Source organism: Apostichopus japonicus, chromosome 16 (assembly GCF_037975245.1).
Source record: "Apostichopus japonicus isolate 1M-3 chromosome 16, ASM3797524v1, whole genome shotgun sequence".
Taxonomy (NCBI): domain Eukaryota; kingdom Metazoa; phylum Echinodermata; class Holothuroidea; order Aspidochirotida; family Stichopodidae; genus Apostichopus; species Apostichopus japonicus.
The window spans coordinates 14,559,125-14,586,110 of NC_092576.1; the positions used below are offsets into that span (position 1 = coordinate 14,559,125).

Consider the following 26,986-nt stretch of genomic DNA (forward strand, 5'->3'; position numbering starts at 1 on the left):
ATAAATTCAATATACTTCCAGGGCATTTTAATGATCAAACAAGATTGATGCTTATGACATTATTTGAAGACTTGAAGTTGATAATTTTGAGATTAGATTCAGAAAAAGAACAGCATTAATTCATTCACCTAAATCATCAAAGTTAGTTTGCGCTGAATCTCAGTGAAATTATAATAAGTAATGGATACCAACTTTATTGATCAGGCCTATTAAAAGAGCTTACCGATAAAGTGTATGAAAAAGTGTGTTCAACCATAGTTGATATCTTTCAACAGTTTTTAATCATGCTGATAACTCTGAGATTAATAGACTCATTACATGGTACTTTTAAATACAGTACACACTGTTAATACTTGTAATAATAAACCCCTGCAATGGACCAACTTTAAATCTTCGAATATGGTACTTGGTGTATTGACCTTGGCGAACACGCAGCCTCCTATTTAAGTGCTAACCAATGAATTAAGTGAAAGCTATTCACATCTGCAGAACTCGCCCATTTCAAACAACAATGATTACGAATTGATTATGACATGAATAGAGTCAAGCGATTCACTGTCTTTGTTTTTAAGCATGTGGGCCTAACCGATTTGGAGAAACGTGTGACAAGGGATGTTCTACAAAGGGGAATGAATGCGACAGATTCCTATTTTGCCTTGCTCATCCCTATGGATGTAGCTGTAACACAGGATTTAAGGGGTTAGACTGTTTTGAAGGTACAGTTTTACTTTCCTTTCTTTTACTTTGTACTGTTCACAGAGATCAATGGATGGACAATCATATATTCTGTAATTGATATTCCACAATTGCCAAGCAACACATAAAATGCAACATCTCTACCTAAAACCAGCTATTGATACATTATTATTCAAAACATTAAACATATTTTTAGAAGCGAATGAAATATAATACACTCTGATGAACGCAGTAATTTAGGGTACGGCTCTATATCATTGAGAAACTAACCACCAGTTTATTTTTACCGACTGGGTAAGCAAAAAGAAGACGTGTTATTTTAATTTGGCAAAGATACCATATTGTTGCTAGATATAAATTTATAACTATATATATATAACTATATATATAAAGATAACTATATATAAAACTATATATATATATATATATATATATATATATATATATATAAATTTGAAGATGTACTTAATGACTTCACTCCATGGTGAGTTACATCAGCTTTGGTTTCATCACACCTTTGGATTGTTCTGTTCTGGTATTGTGTTTTACACTGAGATATGAATATACCTAATATAAATATAGTTTACTTTTCAATCAGAATGTGATTCGGGAACCTATGGAGCCAGCTGCCTACAGACCTGTCACTGCCAGTCTGGCCAGTGTAACAGATATACAGGAGTGTGTACAGGATTACCACCAGACTGTAGTAGTGGATGGACAGGGACTAATTGCCAAGGTAAATGTTTTTTCTTGAAATGATATTTTGTCCTAATAGAGCATTTCATAAAGTATTAAAATAAAGTTACTTACTCTGATTCCATGTCTTCTTCAGCTTAATTTACATAGCAATACAGGTGAATCCTCTGTATCATAAAAATGTGTCGTAGGATCATATAGAAACTGCTGCGTACAGAGCTCTTAAAGGTCCATCTGATCAATTTGCAGAAAAATCAGTTTGTATGGAATAGACAGGGTGTACTTGTCTGATCGTAGTATCTTAGCTCCTGTACATTACAAAAGTACAGTGAATTAGTGAACGCCCCTCCCCCAGTATGGCGAGAGTAAAAAAATAGTCAAAAATCAAATATTAAGACCCTTTTTGTTGCCACTGTCAGAAAATATATACTCACTTCGATATGAGATATCGCCAAAAATGCACTAGAGTGAAAAAAATAAAAGACTGTTCAGGTTGCATGAAAAAGTAATATATTGTTCCTGAATGTTGTTAACTGTACGGATGTACTGTATGTATTTTAGATCTCCTGCAAGCAGGAACTCGCGAAGAAGCCATCATTGGCTTATCAAAGCCTCAAGCTGACCGAAGTCAGTCTCTTAAATTCATATTTAATGTCCGTGATTATGAATTGTCAATTGTCAACAACTCTGTAACTGGACGACATACATTAAACTTTGAGTGACTCGAACTGGGACCTTATGATTGGAAGGCACCGGTGTTAACCACTGAGCTAACACTCCTTCTGACATTAACACTCCACTGAGCTAGCACTTCCTAACACTCCTGTCACCTAATGACTAGATTTTACCCTGGGAGGGTGGGGGGGGGGGGGTGGTCAAGGTGGTTTATCGGGTATTATCTATTTCGTACTGTTTTTCAATGAATAAATGAATACATCTCTTAATATTCGTGGGTTGGGTTTTAAATTTGAATGTTCTTACCAATATAGAGTTCTTCTGTCATGAACACAATATGAAACTTTTAGCCAAGTTTCTGAACAGAATGCAGATTAGGTCTTAGAATATTAGCTGAACCTGTGGAAGAACGTGATGAGGTAGAAGAAGAAGAAAAAGGATAAACTAATATAAAAATTAATAAATGAGATTTAAAGGAAATAAGCATTTGTATATACGGTACAGTATGTATTACCTATAGACATACGTCGGTTTATGTAGAGATGCATGTCGTAAAGATTGGTCTCCATAAGAATTTACACAACTAACCATAACATAAAAGCAATTCTCCAACTTCAAATGCATTTTGAAAAAAAATTGTTTTTATTCTTGTAGTTCCTGATGTTTGTTCTACTGACTATTATGGATCAACCTGCACTGGTAAATGTCACTGCATGGGGAATGTTGCATGTGATAAGATAACGGGAGAATGTCCAAACCGAAATTGTGCTCCAGGCTATGAAGTTCACATGGGAGAACAGAACTGTGCAGGTATGGCTTGAGCCTGGACTGGGAATTGTGTGAATAATTAGATGTCAGATGGAAAAGCCACATAAAATATCAGTTTTATTCTCAAAATAATATCCATTTTCTCTCTCATCTTTTGCATAAGTTATACATTTTGGAACGTAATTCATCGATATAACCAGAGTGTGTCAAAAATTACCGTACTTTGAAAAGAATGATATGAGCATGGAGATGTGTTTATTTAATCTATATCCAAGCAGTTTCCATTTATAAAAAGTACTGTGCATTGTTTAAACCCTAATGGTTAACGACCCTCCCTCGCCCCTTCCCTCTCCACCTACTCCTCCCAATACGATCAAAAATTAGTCACCAAAATCAAACATTTATAAGTTTTTCCATTGCCACTGTAAGAAAAGTTTTACTCACTGGGACATTTGATATCGCAAAAAATGCACTAGATTATAAATTAATTTTAAGGCGGCAGCTGAGACTGGTCAGGTTGCACGAATAGTTAATATATAGTTGTTAAAGGTTTTTAACTGTCACCTATATAATTTATACAAAATATTACCCCTTTGGACACATTAAATTCAGTAAATTTATGTGGATTGATAGCTTTTGACCACTTTTCTCAGAAGAGAGAGATCGCTATCATATCATTAAATCGTAATTTCTCTTTCATGGAAATCAAACATGATTTTTTCCCACCATCTCATGACTAGGTTGTCAGTTGGAGAGGAGGGAGGGGGGGGGGGGGACAAGGTGGTTCATTGAGCTTTATCTTAAGTTCTCTTGGTGTTCCAACTAATTTAATTTTTATGATACTACACATGTTGGAACATGTTATGCTGTCGCCCTGGTACCACTTCCCTTCTCTAACATTTTGACATTTGTTCATGTTCCAGTATTTTGTGAAGGTTTAAATGTTTTTGCCAGTTAGTCAAATTTCAATTTTTGTAAAGACTAGCCACAGTGGACTGTATCTCAAAATCTTATTTCTGGTATCCCTTTCAACTGTTTCATTTTTTATTATACCTCAGGTCTATCACGACAAGTTCTTTGTATGGAGTACTTGAGGACTTGTCTAAGAAACAATTCAAACTTTGAGTTTAAACAAAAGACAATGGAATCCTCACAGTACAAAAGAAATATACTTCGTATTGTTTTCATTGAATAAAAATATCTTAAATATGCGTAGATTGGGTTCTAACTTTTCATGTTTTGATCAATATAGAGTCCTTCTGTCGTAAACACAACATGAAACCTAAAGCACAATATTCTGAACAGAATGCAGATAAGGTCTACAAATAGCAGCTGATCTCATAGAGGAATACCACATTTGGAAAAAAAAGACGAAGTGTATGATGAGGCAGATAAAGGTAGAAAAGAACATAATAATGTAAAAAAGGGCATTGTAATTTTATGCAAGAGCCAAAGCAAAAATTACATAAATGGGCTTCAAAGAAAATTAGGATTTGTATATACAGTACGTATTAAATATAGACATATGAAAGTTTACGTAGAGATACATGTAGTGATGATTGTTTTTTCTCCATAACTGTGAAGGCATGACTTGAGTATGCACTGGGAATTGTGTGCCTAGATGTCAGATGGAAAACCATCATAAAATAACAGCTTTGGTCACAAAATAATTCCATTTTCTCTTAATATTTTGTAGAAATTACAAATTCTGAAATGAAAATCATAGCCACAACCAGAATATGACATATATTACTTTATGAAGAAGTGTGTAGGCATGGGAATGTGTAAATTACCCTTGAAGTGGGACATTAAAATCAATTTATATGCAGTTTACAGTAGTCTCCTTCAAGCTGTGCTTAATGTTGCATCCACAGGAGGCTTGTTCAGAGCTGGACTGACACTCTAAAATATCAAAAGCAACAGGATGACTGATGTTATTCCAATAGTGATTAAACGTTTTATCTTCACGATAACCATATATCAACTTGAGAATAGTTGGACAGAATAAATCATCATCAATTAGAAATTGAGTGAAGTTTATCTTTGCATTACTTATCAATTTTATGTAAAAAGAAAAAAAGACATTGACACAGAGTATCATAGAAAGATATTACAATAACTAACAGTATAGAGAATGAATGTAGAGCATTTTGATTTACAGAGTGTCTAGGGCCACGCTTTGGGGAAAGCTGTGCAGATGATTGTCACTGTTCAGAAAGTAACTGCAACAAAGTAACAGGAAGTTGCTCTGGAGGTTGCAATCCTGAATGGGTGGAACTATTTTCACCAAACTTATGCCAGACAGGTAAGAAACATTTATTGCTGTATGTGATGTGAGTAGTCTTTACCTACTCCAGTTCTTGTCTGAAGCATGATTATTGTAGTGATAAAGTTTCTTAACCCCAATGAAGTAGAGAACTTGGTTGTAAGAATTGCCTTCATCACTTTAACCTATAAGTTCTTCGTTAGTGGCTAATTTTAATAATGATTCCTCATTCTTTTAGCTCTGGATCAGTTTGTATTTTTGCAGCTGCCTACACCAGTAGAATTATGATAAATCACTGTTACCAGCAGCATAGACAATTTGAGTTAATTAGAAAATGCATGTATTAGTTTACGATCTGTAGTAAATTACAACATGACATTATTGCACAACAATTTTTCCATTTTAGTTTGTTTCTTTGTTCTGTCATAATAATGTTATGTCAGGAAGTTTATCACAATTCAGTGTTGAGTCAAGCAAACAGCTCACTTGTCTTTGAATACTAATATTACTACACTGGTGTTCATTGGAACCTTGAGGGAAGGTGGGCTGGTAATATTCTTAAGATTCATTCTCAATTATTCAGTCTGCGCAATCGTTATTTAATGTTGTAAATTCAGTAAATGGTGTTCAGGGCATTGCACTTTACAATTCAAGTACATTCTCATCAAAGTATTATCTTTGCAATTTCAGTTCTTTCTCATGAAAATATTGTGTTTGCTTAGCTGTTCATTCTCAGCAAAGCATTACCATATTGGTTAACATTTAGTTGTTCTAGAACAGTACGATCTTATATTTTATGAAGACCAATATGAGTGTTTCTCATTCTTTCCTCATTTAAGGTATAATAGATGCCTCCTATACCCGTAAAAATCCCGGAGTAACAGTTCCTGTGACTTGCACAGCTGCTAAGGGTCCAAGTCCTTCAGACATTAATCAATTAGATTTTGTTCTCTCAAGACATCATGAGAATTTAGATGACAATGGTATTTCTACTGGAGAGGTTACTGATGATGCAACAACAAGAACTGCTCCATTCATGGTAGATAATGTCATAGATGGCCAGACACTTTACTGTCAGCTGAGGAAAGATGGCAAGAAATATGCAGTATATAGCATAACTATAGATGTATTTGGTGAGTAGCATAACTACATGTGTTACACTTGTCCTTTAGGGGTCATCCGTGGTCTCTTTAGAATTGGTAAGTATTTCGCCGGAAAGTGGCAAAGTCATTTTTTGTACCTTAGAAGGAAATTTTGCAAATTGTAACTTTGAAGTTGGTGAAATATCCAAAACTATGGAATGATGGTCTAATTGAGGATATTAAACGTAAAAAAAAACACTAACCATGATATGACAATATCTTTAGTTCTACAGAAGAAAGTTTGAAGTTTAAAGTAATGTAACACATACTCTCATGCTACCACACTTGCTTTTTTTCCTTTTCTTTTTTACATTTGAAGCTCTGATTTCTTAAATTACTCAGTTGAAATTGGTGTATCAAGGAATTTCATGCTTCTTTTTTAACGTTACAATCAATACAAGGTACCATTCGGTAAACTGAGTTTAAATGATTTCTTAATTCGTTTATTTTACTTAAACTTCACTTTGGTGAATCATTTAAGTCAACATAAGTTCCAAAATTAATGTTTTTTGATGTTATTATGTGGTAAATTGGTCCGTGTACTTTGGTGAGTACAAGTATTATATTGTTTTTTGGTAAAGATGAATGTTAGTGAAGTCAACATAGGTCAGAATCAAACTTTTGAAATACGATATCTCCAAAATTCAATGTTGATTGAACTTCAGTCTGTGTATAAATTGATCCATGCAAATGGGTAAAAATCAAAGGTCATATGATGTCAAGATGGTTCAGAATAAATGTTTGCCTACGGTTAAAAGGTTGCTTTTGTAGGATTTCTTAACAATACTGGTGAACATGTTGAAATTGCTTAGCTCCTTTGAATAAAAGTACAATAAAGTGGAACTTGTGGATTTTCATGATCATGTATGTATGTACTTTTAGATTAATATTTTAACGTCCATGATTATGAATTGTCAGATGTCAACAACTCTGTAACTGGACGACATACATTAATCTTGGGGTGGATCGAACTCGGGACCTTATGATTGAAAGGCTCCGGTGTTAACCACTGAGCTAACACTACCTTGTAACTCACAGTTAAGGTTTATTCTAACAGTCTGGCCTTCAGCTGCTTAGATGTTCATTGCTTGCAATTATTGCAATATCTCATAAGACAAAAGTACAACTGATTTCAAACTATGACTGGCTATGATTTACACTTGGGGTTCACACCTTCATTGACCGTTAAAAGAATTATAGACTATCGCTAAAGCTAGCAAAAACATTACTAAAAGGCGGTATTTAGGATATATGTACGTAAATTGTATTATCACCTTATGTCGACCATTAATACTATACAGCTTACTACAATCCATACCCGACTATAAACACGATTACAATTACTCAGTATCCGATGATATCATAGTATCCATTGCATATAGCGGTAGACCATGTTCACGTCTGATGTAACATTAGATCTGTATTTTTTCTTTAATTTTTCTCGTTTGGGTTTCCAGATCTCCCTGTACTGCAAACTGCTCCAGAGGCAGGTTCAATAACTGATTCAACAGTCACCATCAGCTGGTCAGCCTGGGATGAAGAAAATGAAGATGGGGACCCTCCTGTCATCGGGTATATGCCTTACTTCAAGCTGGCATCAGGACTGACTTGGTCTATCCAGGCTTCGTCTGCACCTATTAAGACATTGAATTTCACCTTTACGGCACTCACATCAGAGGAAAGATACTCATTCTGTGTAGCAGCAGTAAGGGAAGGAGAAGAGGGAGAAGGTCCAAAGAGTCCAGCGCTGAATGCTACTACCACTTGCGGAGGTATTTTGCATATCCATATTAAATTACATTGTATTTTCATAATTTTTATCTGTCATGTCAATTTGTTTAACGGGAAGCAGATGTTTAACTGACCTCCAAAATCTTATTGCATTGTGTTAAGTTTTGTTGATTGTATTTTTTTCGATTTCATCTTGATGATATTTTAATAGCAATCATTTAGTCATACAGCCATTGCAATTATTTTTTGTGAAGTTGTAATGAAGTGATATTTGTGTTGTGTTTTATATTAGCATTATATCATTATAAAAGTAACCCTCCCATGTTATCCCTTGTAAAATCCACTTTGAAGTGTATTGTGACTGTGAACATTGACCCTACTTTCTCTAAAGGATATTTCAACTCTCATAACCTACAAACTTAGATTTTTTATTTAGATTTTAATCGTAATGAGTGCGATCAAGATATCGTACTCTTGTGTAAAAACCCTTACGGGGTCCTGTACAAGACTCAGACATACATACTGGGTACACATTCCTTGCGCATGAGTGCGTGCGTGCTTGGGGTGTGCATGTGAAGTTTAGGCTTGTAAATCATGAAATATCAAGAACTTTGAAAGCAGTACGTTTGTAAAATTTGAAAATATGGTTCCCCCTTTATTGACTTTACTTCTGCTTTCTGCTTTTTTTTAATTTTCATTGTTTCTTTTTTACACAAGCATCTGAAGATGACCAAATCAATGTTATAGCAGAAGTAGCTGGAGAAGATCAGGAAAATGTGAAAATATCTTGGAAGGTGTAAATAATTGTCTTTTTAACTCGATTATCATGTCATTCTGACCGTATATTATTATGTCATTATTTGTGGAATAATCAGTAGCGTTGTGTATGTTATTTAACATCATAGCTGTAGTAATGGTGTCGAAATGAAATATTTAAACATCCTTTTTTTTTTAAGGTAATGAATGTATTGTAGATCGGAACAACAATAGTGCTGGCAATCTATTTTACTGGGACATTGAGGCTGCATCGAGTTTTTGGCATGTTACCTTTATTTCACCTTTATAATCTTTATAATAAGTATCACTCTTTCATTTGCCTTACCCTAATAGTATGTATATAAGAAAGCATTGCAAATCATTAATGAACGTTCTTTTAAGTGGAAATCGTGAAGAAAGGATTCATGTTACGCTTTGATGAACAGGGTTATGCAAACATACAAATAGGAATTGATTTGCCTACTCAATGTTTTAGACTTCAATTGAATTTTAATTCATTTTATTTTTTCCTAGCTTCCAGCTGATGGTAGCTCATGTAGTTCTGGTGTGACTTTGTTAACAATCTACTATGCATCAATCAACTTGGAACCGTCACATAATGGCGCATATGAGGTAACAGATCCTTCGAGCACCTCCTTCACTTTGACTGGCCTCAAAGTAGAAGGAAATTACAGCATCCAATTGACACTGGAGAGGGCTGAAGGAAAATGTTGCAGGAGTAAAGAAATTTACTACTTTGTCCCAAGTAAGTTTGTTAATCTTACAACAATTTCGTAAAATTAATTAACAAGCCCTAAATCACATGTCTGGGTCGCTTATTTGGCAGCTTTCAAAAGTTGATAAATTTTTATCAAACAAAAGGAAAATAATATAGCGATTCAGTATTATTCGTCAAGGAACTGGCTATTGTCAGTGTCTTTAACTGGTTGATTTAACGTTACTACTCTTTTGACAATTGCAAGCTGAACTGATTTTGAGAGGCCGTTCCGAATAATACAAGAATATAATGCATAATTGGGCTGTGATGAGTAAGTTAAAGTTTTCTAATCACCGACATCATGATAACACAACATTACCAACACAATTACTTCATGATTGTTTATTGCAGTAACGATCATTTCGTCCGACATTACACCGATTTATAAATTAACTTCATATTTTTTAAGTCAAGTTTGATGTTATTATGTTATTGTTGGGTTTCGCTTGAAATGCGTTACAATATAACTGTTCGCAAAAGATAATGTTCACGACTTATTTTCATTCTTACTAAATTCGTAGTGGCTTTTTGGCTTTTTGTCAGAACTTCCAGAATACCAAGCCGCCCCAGCTGTCTCTTATGTTAGCTCAAATTCGCTAACAATTTCTTGGCCGGTATGGGATGGCGTCATTGGGACTCCTCCAGTAAATGAATATAGGTTACTAACCAAGCTGTCGGAGAGCGGGGATTGGCCAAGTACCTTTATCAGAGTCAATGCAAGCAATGATCAAGATAAATATGCTGTGATTATAACACCATTTGAACCAGACACAGAATATGACTTCAGAGTTGTAGCTGTGAGAGAAGGGCCAAATGGGGATGGACCACCCGGTCCAATCTTAAAAAGGGTGAAAACAAACTCGCTTGGTAAGCACAGAACCTCCTTACTGATTCGACCGACATTGAATTTGAAACAAGTATTCACAAACTATTTCATCTACTTCCTATACTTTTTCTAAACGTCCACAAACATTATCTTGTGCTGTAGTCACTGCAAAATTATGTGTTGCAATAATTCATAAAAAATATTTACATTAACTTTTTTCTCCTTTCTGCAATTAAACTATATTGAAACACCTTTAATTTGTTAACCCATATATCAAATCGTTACTATGGAAAGGTGTCTGTGTATCATTCGTTTGGTATTGGTATCATTGCAACGTTACACTGTGAAACAGTCGTATCCGGCCAATGGTGGTCACAATGGAAACATCATTATATACATCCGAAATTGAACGAACAACTAAACAAAATCACAAGTGACTAAAACTATAAGTTCTAACTACAGTACACGTAGGTATAGCAAGGTCAAGGGCTGGGAGAGTGGATGGTTAGAATGGTGTGACATTGCTGCTGGACAGAATGAATGAGAGTAACACAGAATACAAAGGAGATGTATAGTTCTTAATATAGTGAATATTACAACAAAGAGAAGAAACCCACCTCCTGATATTGATGGACATGATCTCTTTAAAGAAGGTAGACATATATAAAGAGACGTCGATGTTAGAATAGTCAGCCGATTCACACAGAGATTACAGTAACTAATGTAAATCTTAAAAGTTTTGTACCACAGTAAATACAGGATTGTGCTGACAAATCTGATAAATCGGTAGCATGTGCTATTGTGTTCACAGTAAGATTTGAGGATATTTTATTTCCAACAAATCCCAAACAACTGGATTTTTTGGAATTACACATATCCTCAGTTCTAACTGTAATTCTAATAGCACATGCTACCGATTTATAGCACGATTTAGTTTTTACTGTGGTACAAAACTTTAAGATGTACATTACTGTAGTAACTGTGTTCTCTATGTGTATCGGGTGGAATAGTACACTCACCAGTTCTATTAGGGTACATTGTGTACGCAAGTGTACGTGTATAGTACAGTAAAGATGATGGTATAATATATGTTTTACTTTCCTCCTAGTTATTGATTTTGTCAAGGCTTCAGAGCCAAAATCTTAAATCGAATCAATATTAAACAAAACGTTCAGGTGCATACCTACAAATATTCTATTTGCTTAGGGATATATTATTCATTTTAATGGTCCATGTACAAGTTAAGGTATCAAATGCAATTATTGTAAACTTGTTTGTTTTCTTCTTTAGGATCCGTTGGATTAATTGTCGGTGTTACAATTGGTACGGTCTCACTCGCAATCATTGCTCTTCTTGCAGTTTACGGGTGAGTTACTCAAAACGTTGCCAATGCCATTTGTTACGTTATATTTTCATCAAAATTGAAACCTGTTTTTTTTCTTTCTTCTCAAGAATATGGAAATATCAGAGATCTACATCCAAACCTAAAACTGTAGAACGACAAACAAACGACTCAAAAGGTAAGTTTGTGAGTTTCTTGGCTATTTTAATTAAGCTGTCTACATATATATAATACCAACACAAGCTGCCCTGTACTATTGGCCTTATAATTGTTCTATTATATTTACCAATAGTAGTACTATCAGATGATGTTTTTTCTATATCGGGAAAAACTAACACCGTTCATATATAAATACCAAACCGTAAATGTCTAATCAGAGCGAGATTCTTTCCTTAAGGTTTAAAATCCACGTTTTTTCAATAATAATTTAATAAGTACAGAGTACTTCATGAGTGAAAACAATTTGATTTGCGATGACCCTATACTATAAAGCATCGTTGATATGAACAAACTCGTTTTTCCAATTGAACATGAACAGTACGATGTTCACAATGGCTTAAACTTTTAGAACAATGGTTTATGATATACAAAATAAACGCGTGAAATTGTAATTTCTTAGACCAACTGCTAAAAAACGGGATATGATTATTTAAACCAACTGCATTATTGGTTTGGTGTTTTCATTCTTACAGAGGTAACAAGCGAAGCCGCTTTTGACTATGAAAATGTGAGCAAAGATAGTGGGCATACCAACTTGGTACGCTATGTTCCTTCTAAGAAACACAAGGAATGCACGCTGTCAGCAACAGGAAATGATAACGCCATTGATAGATATGAAGTTCCATCTATCCATATTAGTGAAGGCGCTCAAGCAAAACAACAAATCAACAAAGATGTCCAAGTGTCGAAGGAAAAGCCAACTACGTACCAAAACAGTTCTGATGATGAATTTTCTCTTAGACATCCGATGGCAATTTCTAGGTTTCCGTTGTTCATGAGAGGTTCTACTGCTAAAGAAATGATATCGGCTACCTTTAAGGTGAAGATAAATACATAACTCAAAAATGGTCGTTGATTACCAGTAAGATATTATGAATAAAGGTCTTCAATGAGAAATATAACCTAGACAAGGAACTGTTACTAAAATACAATCGCCCTGTCTATATTTGATGATCGGTTTGTTAGTATGGACTTAACATTAAAGGATGATGATCAGTATTTAAATATATATATATATATATAAATATATCACCATACTTTAATATCATAACAACATGATGTCGTCCGTTGGTTAAATTCTATACTAAAATAAGTAGCTGTTGTCCTTCTGGTTTTGAGGAAGGTATAACAATCTGTAATTTAGGTGTACTTACCGGTGTCGTGAAGCTAGTTTCTGCGATAGTTACATAATGTTAAACATAGCTTAAACTTGAAAATACGAACTCATTAACTCATCAGTCTACACCTTTTTCATTCAAATTACATAATGCATCTTCAGCTCATGATATGCTGATTTGAATTAGTCTTTGCATGATGATGCTCGATATTTTGTTCCCCTGTAGTCACAAAAAAGGTACTTCATCACATAAAAGCGCTTGATTGAAATTATTGTTAATATAACTAATGGATAGAAATATGCCCATTGTTGAAATGTCTTGCTCGTTTATATATACATGCATAAAGAACAATGTCATTTAAAGCGTAAAACAGGACCACGTGTACCTACAATGAATTTACACAAAGCGATTATTCAGAGACATGCAGCAGTTAAAGTATTAATAGACTAACCGAGGATATTATTGTTCTCAGCAGGCAGAAGTAGGGGAAAAACAGACACACAGAATATGACAAAATAGATACAAATACCACTGTCGGGTAGAACCAAAATTCACGCGATACATAGACTAGTATTTGTGAACGTATACGATAGTTTGACATAAGCCGTCACTGTCTGAGAATAACAATTTTTTGTTGGAAAGAAATTGACATTTACTATAATAGTATTGTCACTTTTCCCAATATTCGTGCCTTTTGAACAAGTGAAAATATGAGCTCACTTAATAAATTATTTTCACTTTCTTTTAATTATAAGGCAGTATTTATTATAAGTCAGTACTGTAACATATTATGTTTGTCTTTATGCTCAGCGTTTAGAAGCAGTAAGTCACAACACAAATGTCAGCTCATTCTCTGGGGCAACCACTGAAAACTTGCACAAGAACAGATTTGGAGATATTGTACCATGTGAGTACCTCAACGAGGAAGAACACATTAAGGAAAGCTGCACGTTCATTGTAAACAATGCTGTTACATGAAAATAACCAATCACGTGCAAAAGTGTTCATCGAAACAACTGTATATCCATGAATAGTTGTCATAATGATTAAAACAAAGGTGACATTACTGTGCACGCCGTGTCAGTGTAACTTGTCAAAGGTTTCATTAAAGGTTTAAATTGATGCCAATGAATATGACAACAATGTATTATGTATTCGTTAGTCAGATGATGAACTTCGGGATTAAGGCAAGGCGTCAACGTTGACAACAAACTTAGGAAAGCAGAATAGTAAACATGTGAAAATGGATTGTCAGACACAAAGTAAAGTATTGAGAATAACTTACATCTTCTCTATGTAGTCCATTTATTGTCATATTACAACTTCCCCTCACAGTGGACAACCATCGACCTTTGCTGAAATCCGAGTGTCTCACTCAGGGAGGAAACGATTACATTAACGCTTCTGTCGTGAATGTAAGTTTTTTTTTAAATAATACAATTCAGTGCTTTAAGTTCAAGGTAAGGCGAGAAATACATTTTGGTTAGTTCGGTAGTCAAACCAGTGAAATCAGGATAATACGTCCTGTACACTACCCACCTGAGCTATAGGAGCCGCGATTGCTATTCGCTGTGTAGGAGATTGGTTTGCTGGGATCGCAACCACATGTATCCAATTGGATATATTTAAAAAAAAAAACATTGATGAGAGCAACTGATTTTGTTAAAAGGGGAACAATTCTTCTGAAGTATTTTTCATCTTTTTAAATAACTGCAATTAATAACAAATTTAGGAGGTCGAACAAACCGGTGATTGTTTTTGGGGAATGCGCAAAGCTCTATATTTGAACTAATTTGTTTTTAAATTGTTTTCTCTTCAGATTTCTGGACTGAAACAAACCTTGATTATGACACAGGCACCTTTGCCGACTACTGTTGAAGACTTTTGGCGACTCGTGTTTGATTATCAATGTCAGACGATTATTATGTTGAATGAGTCGGACTGCGAAAATCATGTAATTCTTTCAAATATTCTACATTTCTTAGTATAACAATTTATCGCTTCCAACGTTAGGGTACAGAACTGTTAGTACTAGTCTCTTTTGGTGTTTTCCATTGCGTTAATAACATTGGAACAATCATTTGTAAGTTTAATTCACTGTCAATATTTGATATTGTATTATAACACAGGATATTATCAAATATTGGCCAGAGGTAAACGACATCGAGATCGGAAAAATGACAATATCCACGTGCCTCAATGAGAAAAGACAGCTTTATACAGTCCATGAATGCAAGGTTGCCCACCGATCGTATAGGGTAAGACACTTCTATCCTCATACATTATTTGTATTGACTAGCTTTACTACTAATGATTATTTGTATTTAAAACTAACCTTCAATCGAAAAGAAACCCTCCTAAAAAGCCATACTGTTTCCAAGTTTTTCGTTTTGCTTTCAGGAACCTATCAAGGTTAAACGCTTTATTCTAAACAGCTGGCCAAAGAGTGCTGATAGCTTAATACCGCTTATAAATTTCATCGCAGCTACAGGATTTGGAGATCGTGGTGCAACATTAATTCATTGCATGTAAGTTCTTAATCTGGTGTTGAAGGTGTTAACAGTTACATAAACATGCAAATCATATCCTAATTGCTTTCGGAGAGAACAATTATAACAAAATAAGTAATAATTGTACAACTTATATGAAAAAGTAAAACAGAACCCTTTTTGCAGCAGTATAGATCCTAAGGCAAGCAGTACGACTGTCTCAGTGTTGTCTAAGTTGATGATCCTAACTATACAAAATATTTGTTTCACATAATATGGTGCTGTTTTATGCTACTTGATCATATGACATCAGTAAAAAAAACTTAGACTAGATGTGATTTAATATTGTAGAATCTAAATTCTTTCCAGTATCAACTTCTGTTCTCATTTCAACTTGTCTCTGTTTTTTTCATTCGAAAGTATGATCGTTAATGTGACGAAACGAGCGAGCTTAAACCGTCATTTTCTCAATATCTCTATAATTAAACACGGATAGATGTCATGGAATGATTCATTACCATTTTCAGTAACCGATCCAATGTTGACGGGTCATTAGAATATGTATGCTATGTTTGGTACATGTAAACGTGCGCCATTAAGTATCCTATGTAGTTTGCTGTTTTTGTAAAAAATGACAGTTTTAAGTTTGATATTATCTTATGTGTTTGGTCGCAATTTTAGAAATGGTGAATCCGAATCCACTAGTCATTCAAACTGGGATACTATGTGTGGTACATGTAAACGTGCGTCATGTATTCCTCCTAAGTATGTTGCTGTACTTAGTAAAATCAATGTATAAATTGATAGTATCTAATGTGCTTTGGGACAATTTTGTTTTGCAGAGATGGCGCATCCAGAAGTGGAATTTATGTGACTGTTTGTTCTGAGATCAACAGGATAAAAAAGCGACAAACGATACATGTGTTCGACACTGTTAAAAATATGAAAGTGAGCAACCCCAATGCGATTCGCACAAAGGTATGTCGTACCATCAAAACAATATTACGATAATACAGTACATATTAGCTTCAGAAGACTTTGCTGGTGCTTGTGTAAAGAGTTATGGCCTACTATCATCACCATGTAACCTCCCGCCTTTATCAAACATTTAAATAATATAAATAAGCAAAACAACAAACCAAACACCGCATGCATGGCATTGTATAGTGTTATTCATTCCCATTTTAATAATAAACATAAGAGCTCAAAATATTGAAAACTAATCAATTTTCAGAAATAAAATTGGACAGGGTATCCTTATTTTTTTCAAATAAAATTGGCCAATATCTTCACCGATATTGTTATCAAATACTATGGGAACTGTTTATGTCCTGCAAAGGTAGACCGGATATGGAGTTTTAGTTCAGTGGTTAACGTCGGTGTCTTTCAATCTTAAGGTCCCGAGTTCGAGTCACTCCAAGATTAATGTATATCGTGCAGTTACAGAGTTGTTGACAATTGACAATTCATAATTATGGACGTTAATTAACTGTGAATGTAAGAGACTGACTTCACTCAGCTTGCGGCATTGATAAGCCAATGAGGCTTCTTCGCAAGTTCCTGTTGCAGGAGGATCTGAAATACATACAACCATACATATACCTGCCCTTCTTCAACTCAGACGCCAGTTGAGCTGCTCGAATGCGAATGCGAATAACCAAGATAAGGACGTTACGTTAAGATGATAACATTGGTCAAACTTAAAAACCCACTTATTTGTAGACTATTTATTGTCATGCATGTTTCTTCAAGTATGATTTTACCCATATTTACCCATAAGTTAAATATGTCTTACAAAAGGAAAAATTTGAGTGACTTCTTTTGTTTGTCCAGCTAGTGCATAGTTTGTAATGTATTCACCTTGACAATATTTAAACTCTCTGGCATCAGGTACTTTTAAGGTTAGCTGAAGAGTCCTGAGTCGAGACATCAATGTTAACAAATTATATTTTACCAACGAATTTCTAACAAATTTTAGAAAGCACCATATTCTTTAAACATTGAATTTGCCATTTCTTGGCAGTATCCACTGTAATAATGCCAATTATTTTTCACATACTCATATCATTTGCTCCGACATAGTTTTTAAAGAGTTAGTGTGAACTTTGTGCTGAAAGTTATATCAAGCATTAAAGTCACGTTGATGTAATAAGAGGCTAATTTATAACGACAAAAAAAAACAAAAAAACTGGTGTCTCATACACAATTACTTTGAAATATACAAATTGTATTTATCAGTGTAAAATAGTGTTTACATGAATTTATCATTACTGTATCTGTAAGGTCCAATGTTACTAAAGCAGTTAACATAAGATGAGGTAAAATCAACAAAAACTATTGATAAATACAACAGCTGATATATGATAGAGTAGGCCTATACGTAATTTTGATTGACCACGTCCAAAATTAATCAAACTACCAGTGATTGCAAGGAATACATTCTACTGAAAGTTTGCTTGGAAGTTTATTTGATAAAAGACAAAGCTTCCTGGCAGCCAATTTGTAAAGAATCTAATACAAAGGCATACAGATAATGCGTCCTGTTGTTATTTCATCACGTTTTCATGAAGCTATAAAGTTACGTTTCCTCTTTTTTGCTCTTCTCATATCTAAATGTTTGACGTAATTGTTAATTGTATCTTTGGCCTTTACCAAACATTGACAACAGTTTCCCAAATATTACCATATCAATTTACCAATAAATAGTTAAAAGTTGCCCAAATAGTTTATGGTTGTTTGGTTAATTGTAAATATAATATTATTTAACAAACCGTTGGGTAAACCATTAGACATCTGCGGTTGAGAAACTATAGTTGGCTGGAACGTAAGTGACCCGTGTTTTTTTTTAAAGAGTGCACGCACTCACTGGTACTCCCTTCTTTGCACATTTAATGAACATAGTTTCCGAGATCACTGTATTACTGAATCGGTCATTGATGGTGACAGGTTCTGGAATTTATATTCGTTACAATGTAGTTATCCCAGTTGTTCTAATTTTTGTGTAGCATTTCAAACGTGTCATTCGAAGACACCTAGTATTTCATCTCCAACATACTGTGACAGTTTTAGCAACGTTTCACATTCCATTTTTTCTTTCTTTTCCAGGAGGATTACATGATGTGTCATCAACTTCTCAACTGCTACCTAACAGAAATGCAGGATTATGACGTCATTGTGTTGCCATAAACTACTCAGGAATCTTCAAAACAACGTCCTAATTATTGCAAGCCTAATATTAAAAGCTTAGGTCGAGGAAAAACACTTCAGGAACAATCGTTACTCTTATTTTCACCTCAAAAATCTTCACCAAAGCGTGATAGCCTATATAACATCGGTTTACCATTCTCTATCCATCGTTTTATGAGATTATCGGTATTAATCCTAAACATGCCTGTACATTGTATTAATGATATGTGTATGTTATCATTAATTTTTAGGAAAATTCTCCCAGTTTGCCGGTAATGGTAAGATCTCATGATTTTGAAATTTTCACTGCTAAAAAAATAATTATTGTAATTAAGAAAATTAACTGAAATAGCGCATACTGTCTTACTTTAATAAAAGGTATTTTTCTACTTTCGTACTCAGAATATTAGTTAATAAATTAAGGAAAATCAAAGCAGCCTTTGAAAATGTTAGATCGAGATTTTCTCTTTCCTTGTTGTTGAATTTATTTTCAGATGTTTTAATGTTTTATTTTTTTCTTCACACTTACTCAGTTATATAGGTTAGGTAATATAGGGATATTCATATATCTAAAACAGTCGAAGTTTTATTTTATACCCAGATGTTTTGAAAGACTTTTTAAATCAACCGTTGTAAGAAAGACAACGTAATTGCTACTTTAACATCTTAAACTTTTATTCATTTTCAAACTGTCATTGACAAAGCGCAAGAACGAAGATTCTAAGACTGTTATTTTTACATAGATAGTTACTACAGAATATTGGTACGCCTTAAAGAAGTGAATTTGTATCATTTCTTTAATGTTATAAGTAGTATGATAGTTTTATCTTATACAATGATTATATTTCGTAAGATAAGTTTGCTAATTAAAGTCGATGACTACTTTACAGTAATCGTCAAATATCGATGCCATCTTAATAATTCATTCCCATATAGTAATGGCAATGTGTTAATATCTTAAATCAGTTCATAACGTTGATCAGACAACATTACTGCTCATAGATGTAATATAATGCTTATTAAAGATCGATGATGGCATCAACACACTGGATTTACTTAGATTATCATCGATGTAGGAATCATCGTATATTTTGCTGTTCAAACAATATGGCAAACTATAAGTCTGGGTATACCTCAAGTGTAACAATTCCGTCACATACACAGAGATATGTGACAAAACGTTAGTTTTTACTCGACAATCGAAAATGTTCAAAATTTTAATTTTATGTTTAGAACTTCTAGTATCTTCTCGTCAATTGTTATACCACCTAAAACATGTATTTTTTCACTCCTTGAGTCTAGATTGTACTTCAGAACCGTTCAAAAAACCGTTGATAACCTTTTGACAAACCATTTCACGGTTATATCTGGCATATGACGGTTAGTTGTTGGACACTGATGTTGACAAGACATGCATTATCTTAGTTGCAGTCATGGTATTCACAATTGATATATGAAACAATTGTTCTACACAATAAGTCCTGATATCATTTTAAATTTCGATCACTAAATATGTCTCTTTCATTTGTTAGACCAGCTTTATGCAATTTTGTTCTCTATGTTATCTTGCAGAATTCGTAGAATAAGTTCACTTTTCTTATGTAGACTACCAGCATAAAATAAGCTATATATTGTCGGTATGTTAGTATGAATTCGCAATAAATCGTATATAAAAACCAGTCTGCAAACTGTATCAATAATTGTCTTGATCTGCATCGAAGAGAGAAACATCTGCATGGTTTTACAAGGAAATAACAGATTACGGTATCAGAATCTCGCTGAATACAATAGCAATATTTACATACACTCACTAATGTCGTGGACTCATGCATGGGAAGTTTCACATTGCATTTGATAAGTGAAACTAGTTTTCTCTGCTTACTTTACTTTGTGTATTTCTTTGTTTCAAATCATAATGATGTGTAGTCGCGGAGTAGCCTAAGCTAGTAAACATCACTATATTGACAAATCCAATACAAACTTCGGTGATGGTATGAGAAAATAAACAAGAGATTATAAAACCTTAACTAGATTTCAATTTCTAAGTTCAACGTGTTAATGTGAACGTGAAAGTGATTGCGGTTGTACAGTGATGTCTCATTTATACGTAAATCAGGAGCGGGAAACAACGCATGATCTGTATCAAACAGAAATTTAAACAACAGTAATAAATAACTTTTCTTACTGTATATGTTTTATCTGTTTTCCTTTCCAAACCATGAGGGTCCGTATTAATTTTTTATTTGAACTTTCGCATAGAAGAGGGTAACTCTGTTAGCCGGGGCAAAACTTGCCCGAGGCCCTCCGTTACAAAATGTTTAAAATAAAATAAATAGTTGACAGTATGGCAGTAAACGAGCAGTATATAAACCAGTATAAACTAGTAGGACAAGACTGCCTTTTTCAACGTAATTATATTCATTGGTAGCTTGAATTATTTTGTGGTACTTAATTGCACACAAAACCGTTTGGTTCTAGACGCATATATTTCTTCCATCAAAGTTGTGTACAATATTATGCTCATGTTACGCAGGTTCAAAATTCCCCGGTAAATCACTGTATGCGACGTCATACATCTACTGTAGATGATCATATCCGACACCTTCATTCATTGAAACAGACAACGCGCAAGCGCACGCAACCTGAAGACACGCGAAATAGATATATATGGAAAATCACAACGCTGCTCATCGCCGATTGATGTGTTTCGTAATAACATCTTTCATATTACTTAGTGTCATCGCGCATTGAACCGTGCGGGGACTTGGAGAACACCCAGGTGATTTAGGGTCACAAAAATTGTTATAAAACCATAACGGTTGTGTTCTTTAAACAAAACTTTGTATTTGGGGTAGGTGGAATGTATTCTTTCTCATGGTCTATCTGTTGAGCGTTTTTTCCTCATTTACAATTGGACGTGCGACAACGCTACAGTGTAATTATGTCTACTTGTGTTTTGTTATAAACATATGTACAATTGGATGATCAGACTGGACGTAAGATAAGATTTAATTATTCCATCCAACAAATTGGTGACGCCGACGTTAAGTGATAGTGGTTTACTCTATTTTATAGTGTAACTTAGCATGGAGGTATAGACGGAGGCATATTCTCGTGAAGTTCAATTAAGGCTAGGCCCTAGAATAAATAAGATGTAGGCTTAACGCTGTATGTTTGTGATGCACGAAAACACAGGTCGCACGACAAGGCACGCCCTATAAGCACGTAATTCCATGCATGACGTCAACATCGAGGTTTCTGATTTGATAATAAGGCTATAGCCTAACGTTAGGTTATATACATTCCGTACCGAACTATAGCGCCACAAGTGATGCAGTATAACTTGCAGAAAAACTTTTTGAGTTCAGCCAAATGCTACTTCAATTTTTTTAATCGGTAGTTTGGTAAGGACCTGGTACTGGTATAGTATAGTAGGCTAGGCTAAGGTTGTAGGTGTGACGTCATGCATGGGATTCCGGGCTTACAGGGCGTGTCCGCACGAAAATAGGGGAACGCAGTATACTACTTCGGAATGCACCGTCCAGTCGACACGCCCAGTTATTGCAGGTAGTGTCTGAAGGCGGGCGAGTTATAAAGCTGCTAGCGCCTATATTGAGGATCCAGTATGTTAATTCATTGAGACTCATTTGCCAAAATGATAAATTGCTATTGTCCTTTTTTTGGGCTCTAGATTAAAATTGTGTTTGACAAGGTGAGCTGACTGACTTTTCAGAGAGAGAGAGAGAGAGAAGCGATGTGAATTGTGTCTTCGGAAAGGTAACAAAATCCAAGTATAATAATGATCCAATACTATCAAACTTGTGCAACATGATGTCCTTCTTTCCCAACACTACATCTTGCTAATTCCCCGAACCCTTGTAACATGGTTTCCTTGCCGAACCCTTACACCTGACTTCCCCCTCCCTTCAACCACGACTCTTTCACCCATTAGCCAATCTTCCACCACTGGCATCACAGCAGTGTTAACTTGCAATATATTTCATTAACCTATGGTGTTTCAAATTAAAATGAAAGTGGTTGTATTCGCTTCACGACGTGGTAAACTGTGTCCCACAAGGTCAAATACTTCGTCTACAAGTTTACGAAAGTTGTTTGTTTAATTTTAACCGTCTTAGACAGCAAACAAGCAAGATAGTAACAGAATTTTATATCTTTAGTTGGAAGTCTCCGCGAAGGGCTTATTGTGTCCAAATGTGTATGGCCAAACAGACGGGGTCCGAAATGATTGACTGTGATTGTAAGATCATTTGCCTTTTTCCGTTCTTTTTTTTCTTCAAATCTCCTCGAATATCGTTCCCATGACTGAACCTTTTAACAACCTTCCAATTGATAGGGGCAGCTTGAGGGTATTTATAAATATTTCAATGCTGCCAATGTTGCAACAGAGTAGTGGTAGTTGTGTTGTGTGCATGTAAATACACTGAAATTCAAATGTAATGATATGCAAGTCTTCTAGAGATTTGACGCCCCAATTGATATATAAATCCTACAGAATCAAGTTCGTAGACAAAGAACATAATTGATTGATGTGTATATAACGCATAAGTCTATCACACCTGCTTCTTCCAGATAAGTCGATGTTTTACTTCTATCTATACCTGCGTCTGAACTTTGGCATATATAAATCATCTTAGTAACATTTATCATCTTAGTTTATGTGACTTCATGAATAAATTAAACTGCTTGAAGAATGCTTGTTCACTTAACAGTTGAATATGTATTGTTTTATTTCTCCTTAGTTAATGAATCAAAAGTATTATATTGATAATTTGGGATTTTCTGCATGATTAGCACATACATGAAGCAATCTTACGGCTTACATAGATCATGTTACCATTGAAACATTCTTATTAGGACTTAACGATAATCTGGTTGGCTTACAAAACATGAGACGTTGTCAGAAGGACAAAATATATGGAAATCAACAGCCTACCTTTGCTACAAAGCAAGAGCTTGTCATTAATTGTAGTTTCAATTCTTGAATAACTCATCCTCTGTGTGTAATTAGTGCAATTGTGGTAAAAGAAAATGCAACTTGTGTTCGAATCGATCTTGGTAAATGTCGAGAGATTAATTTACCGAGAGAGGTCATCATATATTACTATTGAACAAAATGAGTAATAAATCTTAATTAATGATACTGTGAAAGACATATTTGCAGTATTCTTGTGCTGGCATTTTGTTTAAACACTCGTTTTACTTCTGTTGATTTCCGACATTCACAACATATGGATAGCCTATAACATCTTTTTTACAGACGCTTTAGAGGTGTGTTCAGTACATTAATGTACATTACATGCCTTCCAGACCTGCAGATACTGTATGGTAACTAGTTTTAGGTAATATTGAATATGCAGCTTCGCAATTTGACAGTCGCTTTGTCGTTGTAGATTAGTTTAAGGTAAATCCATGTTTGATTTTTTGTGTGTGCAATGTATAGGCCTATCACCACACCCTTCCGTTGCGCACATGCCAATGTGTTGTCTGCACAAACATAGTAATTTAAGTGGGATATTTTCTTCGCGTGGAATTAATTCAATGAAAATTACTGAAAAATAGAATACATAGGTTGATCAAGTTCCTTGTTTTACATTCTTTAAGGCAAAACTTAATTTTTGTTAAATTTGAAGAAACAAATATCAAAATTACGTCCCTCTCGTTTTGGTTCCAGATGGAAAAATTGTTGTGATAGATGCGAAGCAATCCAACGTATCAAACAATTATACCCTTAACACATACAACTTACATTTAAGAAATAAAATAGGGGAATGGCCAGTATTGTGAAACCCGACTGCGCAATCTCGGTGCGAGGGAAGGCATTTCTCTGCAAGTGACGTAATTTCAATAATCAGTTCCACGTGTCATTTGACCAAAGAATTGCCAGTTGGCCGCACGAGACTGTAACTGAAACATCACAAGATTCGTCCGTTCCATGATACACATGATGTAGCCACATAAACAGTTAGATCCTAACGGCTTAAAAGTTTCAAAGACGTTCAAAATACAAACTTGTGAGGCATATTAAAGTAGGTCTGAACGTAAGGTTGTGCTAAGAATTACTTCTAATATTTGAAAAAAAAAATCCCCCTACTGAAATAAAGTTATTCCGCGGACTGACGGTGGCTTGGGATATGCGACTGCTTAGACTAGTGTAAATATCATATCCTAATGTTTTCAACACAGGTTAACAAAAATATGTTGTTACGTTGATGTGATCACCGTGTTGTTCTTCTTTGTTATAGAACGAAAGAAGCTAAAATGTGGGTATGTTTTTTGTCATAGATCAACTGCACCTGTCGCCAATGGTTGTAACTGGGAATCACCAACGAAGTATGAAAGTGTTATGAATATCACAAGACGCATTATGTATATATGAAGTCAGAAAGATATAGTTCTTGCGTATCAGACTTGATACACGAAACGAAGCTTGAACTTTGTTACAAAATGGCGCTTCGAAAAGTTATATATTCAAGACAAAAAGTTGAAATTGACATGAAAATATCAAACAAATTCGAGAATTTCTTGAGAGCGTTTAGGTAAAAGTGCTTTCCTCGAGAATAATATAAAGTAATGTAAATGTGTTTGATTATCCCCAGTTTGTTTTTTTGTTTTTGCGAAATAGTGTAAACAGTGTACAAAGTGAACACGTTTCTGATGTTAACTGTTTACAATGAGTTACATTGTTGTTCAATGGACTAGTAAGTGTCAATTCAGTATCATTTCTTCTTCTTCTTCCTTAAATCAGCTTATGAATGCTATAAACAAATCAACACCTGCAACAAATGTTTCCCTTTTCATCACTACAGATATCCTTTTCGCTCTAACCCGGACACGAGCATTGTAGTTATTTGACCATGAAAGGGTATTGCATTTACATCCTAGTCTTGGCGACGTTTACAAATTGCCTAGAACCTTGCCCAAAGGAATGCTATTGTCCTGGATGGCGTATCTTTCAGTGTGATGGAATTCTCATGAACATTACCAAATTTCCTGTGTTAGAACATTTGGATGTGGGTAACCTTATCATTACCAACACCAATATTTCAAGTTTAACGAGTGGAAAGGTCATTCTGCCTTTTTTCCCAAACATTTTATCCGTTTCTATGAAATTCTGCAACATTAGATCAATCAATAATTTAATGTTCAACACCACGCGAGAGGTTAAACGTTTGAACATAGCTTACAACTATCTCACATCGGTGCCTGTTCAAAGTTTTCAAGTTCTTACGCAATTGACTAACCTTGACCTAAGTGGAAACATGATAACTCAAGTGGAGGCCTTCTCGTTTTCGTGCTGTGATAAACTGATTGTTATTCTACTACGCGAAAATTTGATAATGAATGCACGCTATGAAGCTACTGACGGACTGGTTCAACTTCAGACGTTCAATATGAGGAACAACGTATTCGAAAGTTTTCCATTTCCGACAGAAAACGAGAATACGTTCTTTGTAAAAGGTCTATATTTAGCATCAAATAACGTTTTGAAATTAAACGTTGCGGTTCCCACCAAATTCCCAACTTGTTCGTATCTCGATTTATCAGGTAACTATTTAATTGCATTAGACGACTACGGATTGCACGGTTTCCTTCATCTGGAAACCCTGGTAGCTAAAAAAAATAATATTTCTTTGGTTGGAAAATCTCTTTTCGGAGACAAACCACATGGCCTTCAAGCGTTACTTTTGCAAGAAAATGACATACGTGAGATACCATCGATGCTCTTGACCAGACTACCCAACCTAACGACTCTTTCACTTGCAAAGAACAACATTTCTAATATCCACAATATTGCTTTTGAGCATAATTCTTACTTGAAGTACATCAATCTAGATGAGAATAATATTCATACGTGTTGGCCATTGGCTTTAATTGGTTTGGATAGTCTTCAAACCCTGCGTATTTCTTTCAACAAGTTATCTTTCCTACCGATCGATTTTTTCCAGGTTAATCATGACTTTCGACTTTATTTACGTGGGAACAATTGGGGATGTGACTGCTCAATGAAATTTCTATATGATTGGTTTCAAAAGACAAGGTTTTTCCGTTACCCTGTGGACTGTAACACACCCCTAGAATTGAAAGGAAAGAACTTATTGGAGTTAGAATTAAAAGATTTTTGTACCGACGGTGATGTTTCCACGCAATCTATGGCCACTACTACGGTGCTGAATAATGATATTACAAGACAGTTTGTGTTGCAGACTAAATCCATTATCATAGTATTGATGGTATTGGTAATGGTAATATTGGTTTTGTTCCTCTTCAAATGGTCTA

The 26,986-nt window shown here is 34.8% G+C and overlaps 2 protein-coding genes and 1 long non-coding RNA gene across 3 annotated transcripts in view; 2 read left to right on the forward strand and 1 right to left on the reverse strand.

The window, feature by feature from the left end:
* Window positions 1-26,986, reverse strand: part of LOC139983706 (uncharacterized) — a 50,058-nt gene that overhangs the window by 18,470 nt on the left and 4,602 nt on the right. The gene's annotated exons all lie outside the window — the stretch shown is intronic.
* Window positions 1-26,986, forward strand: part of LOC139983701 (uncharacterized) — a 125,362-nt gene that overhangs the window by 6,857 nt on the left and 91,519 nt on the right. The window lies entirely within an intron of this gene.
* On the forward strand, window positions 534-20,367 carry LOC139983733 (uncharacterized). Its single transcript, XM_071997463.1, has 19 exons — window positions 534-699; window positions 1,295-1,432; window positions 2,722-2,877; window positions 4,997-5,140; window positions 5,941-6,234; window positions 7,701-8,015; window positions 8,692-8,768; window positions 9,265-9,496; window positions 10,052-10,375; window positions 11,625-11,700; window positions 11,787-11,854; window positions 12,369-12,715; window positions 13,824-13,920; window positions 14,349-14,428; window positions 14,833-14,967; window positions 15,143-15,271; window positions 15,414-15,541; window positions 16,345-16,480; window positions 18,608-20,367. The coding sequence occupies exons 1-19, from the start codon at window positions 534-536 to the stop codon at window positions 18,686-18,688; spliced, it is 3,123 nt and encodes a 1,040-aa protein (XP_071853564.1). The 3' UTR covers window positions 18,689-20,367.

Excerpts from the sequence above, each read along its gene's own strand:
- LOC139983733 (XM_071997463.1), top strand. The coding sequence starts at position 534 with ATGAATAGAGTCAAGCGATTCACTGTCTTTGTTTTTAAGCATGTGGGC. Across the intron at positions 9,497-10,051 it reads AATTTACTACTTTGTCCCAA|AACTTCCAGAATACCAAGCC; the intron begins GTAAGTTTGTTA and ends GCTTTTTGTCAG. Across the intron at positions 15,542-16,344 it reads GCAACATTAATTCATTGCAT|AGATGGCGCATCCAGAAGTG; the intron begins GTAAGTTCTTAA and ends TTTGTTTTGCAG.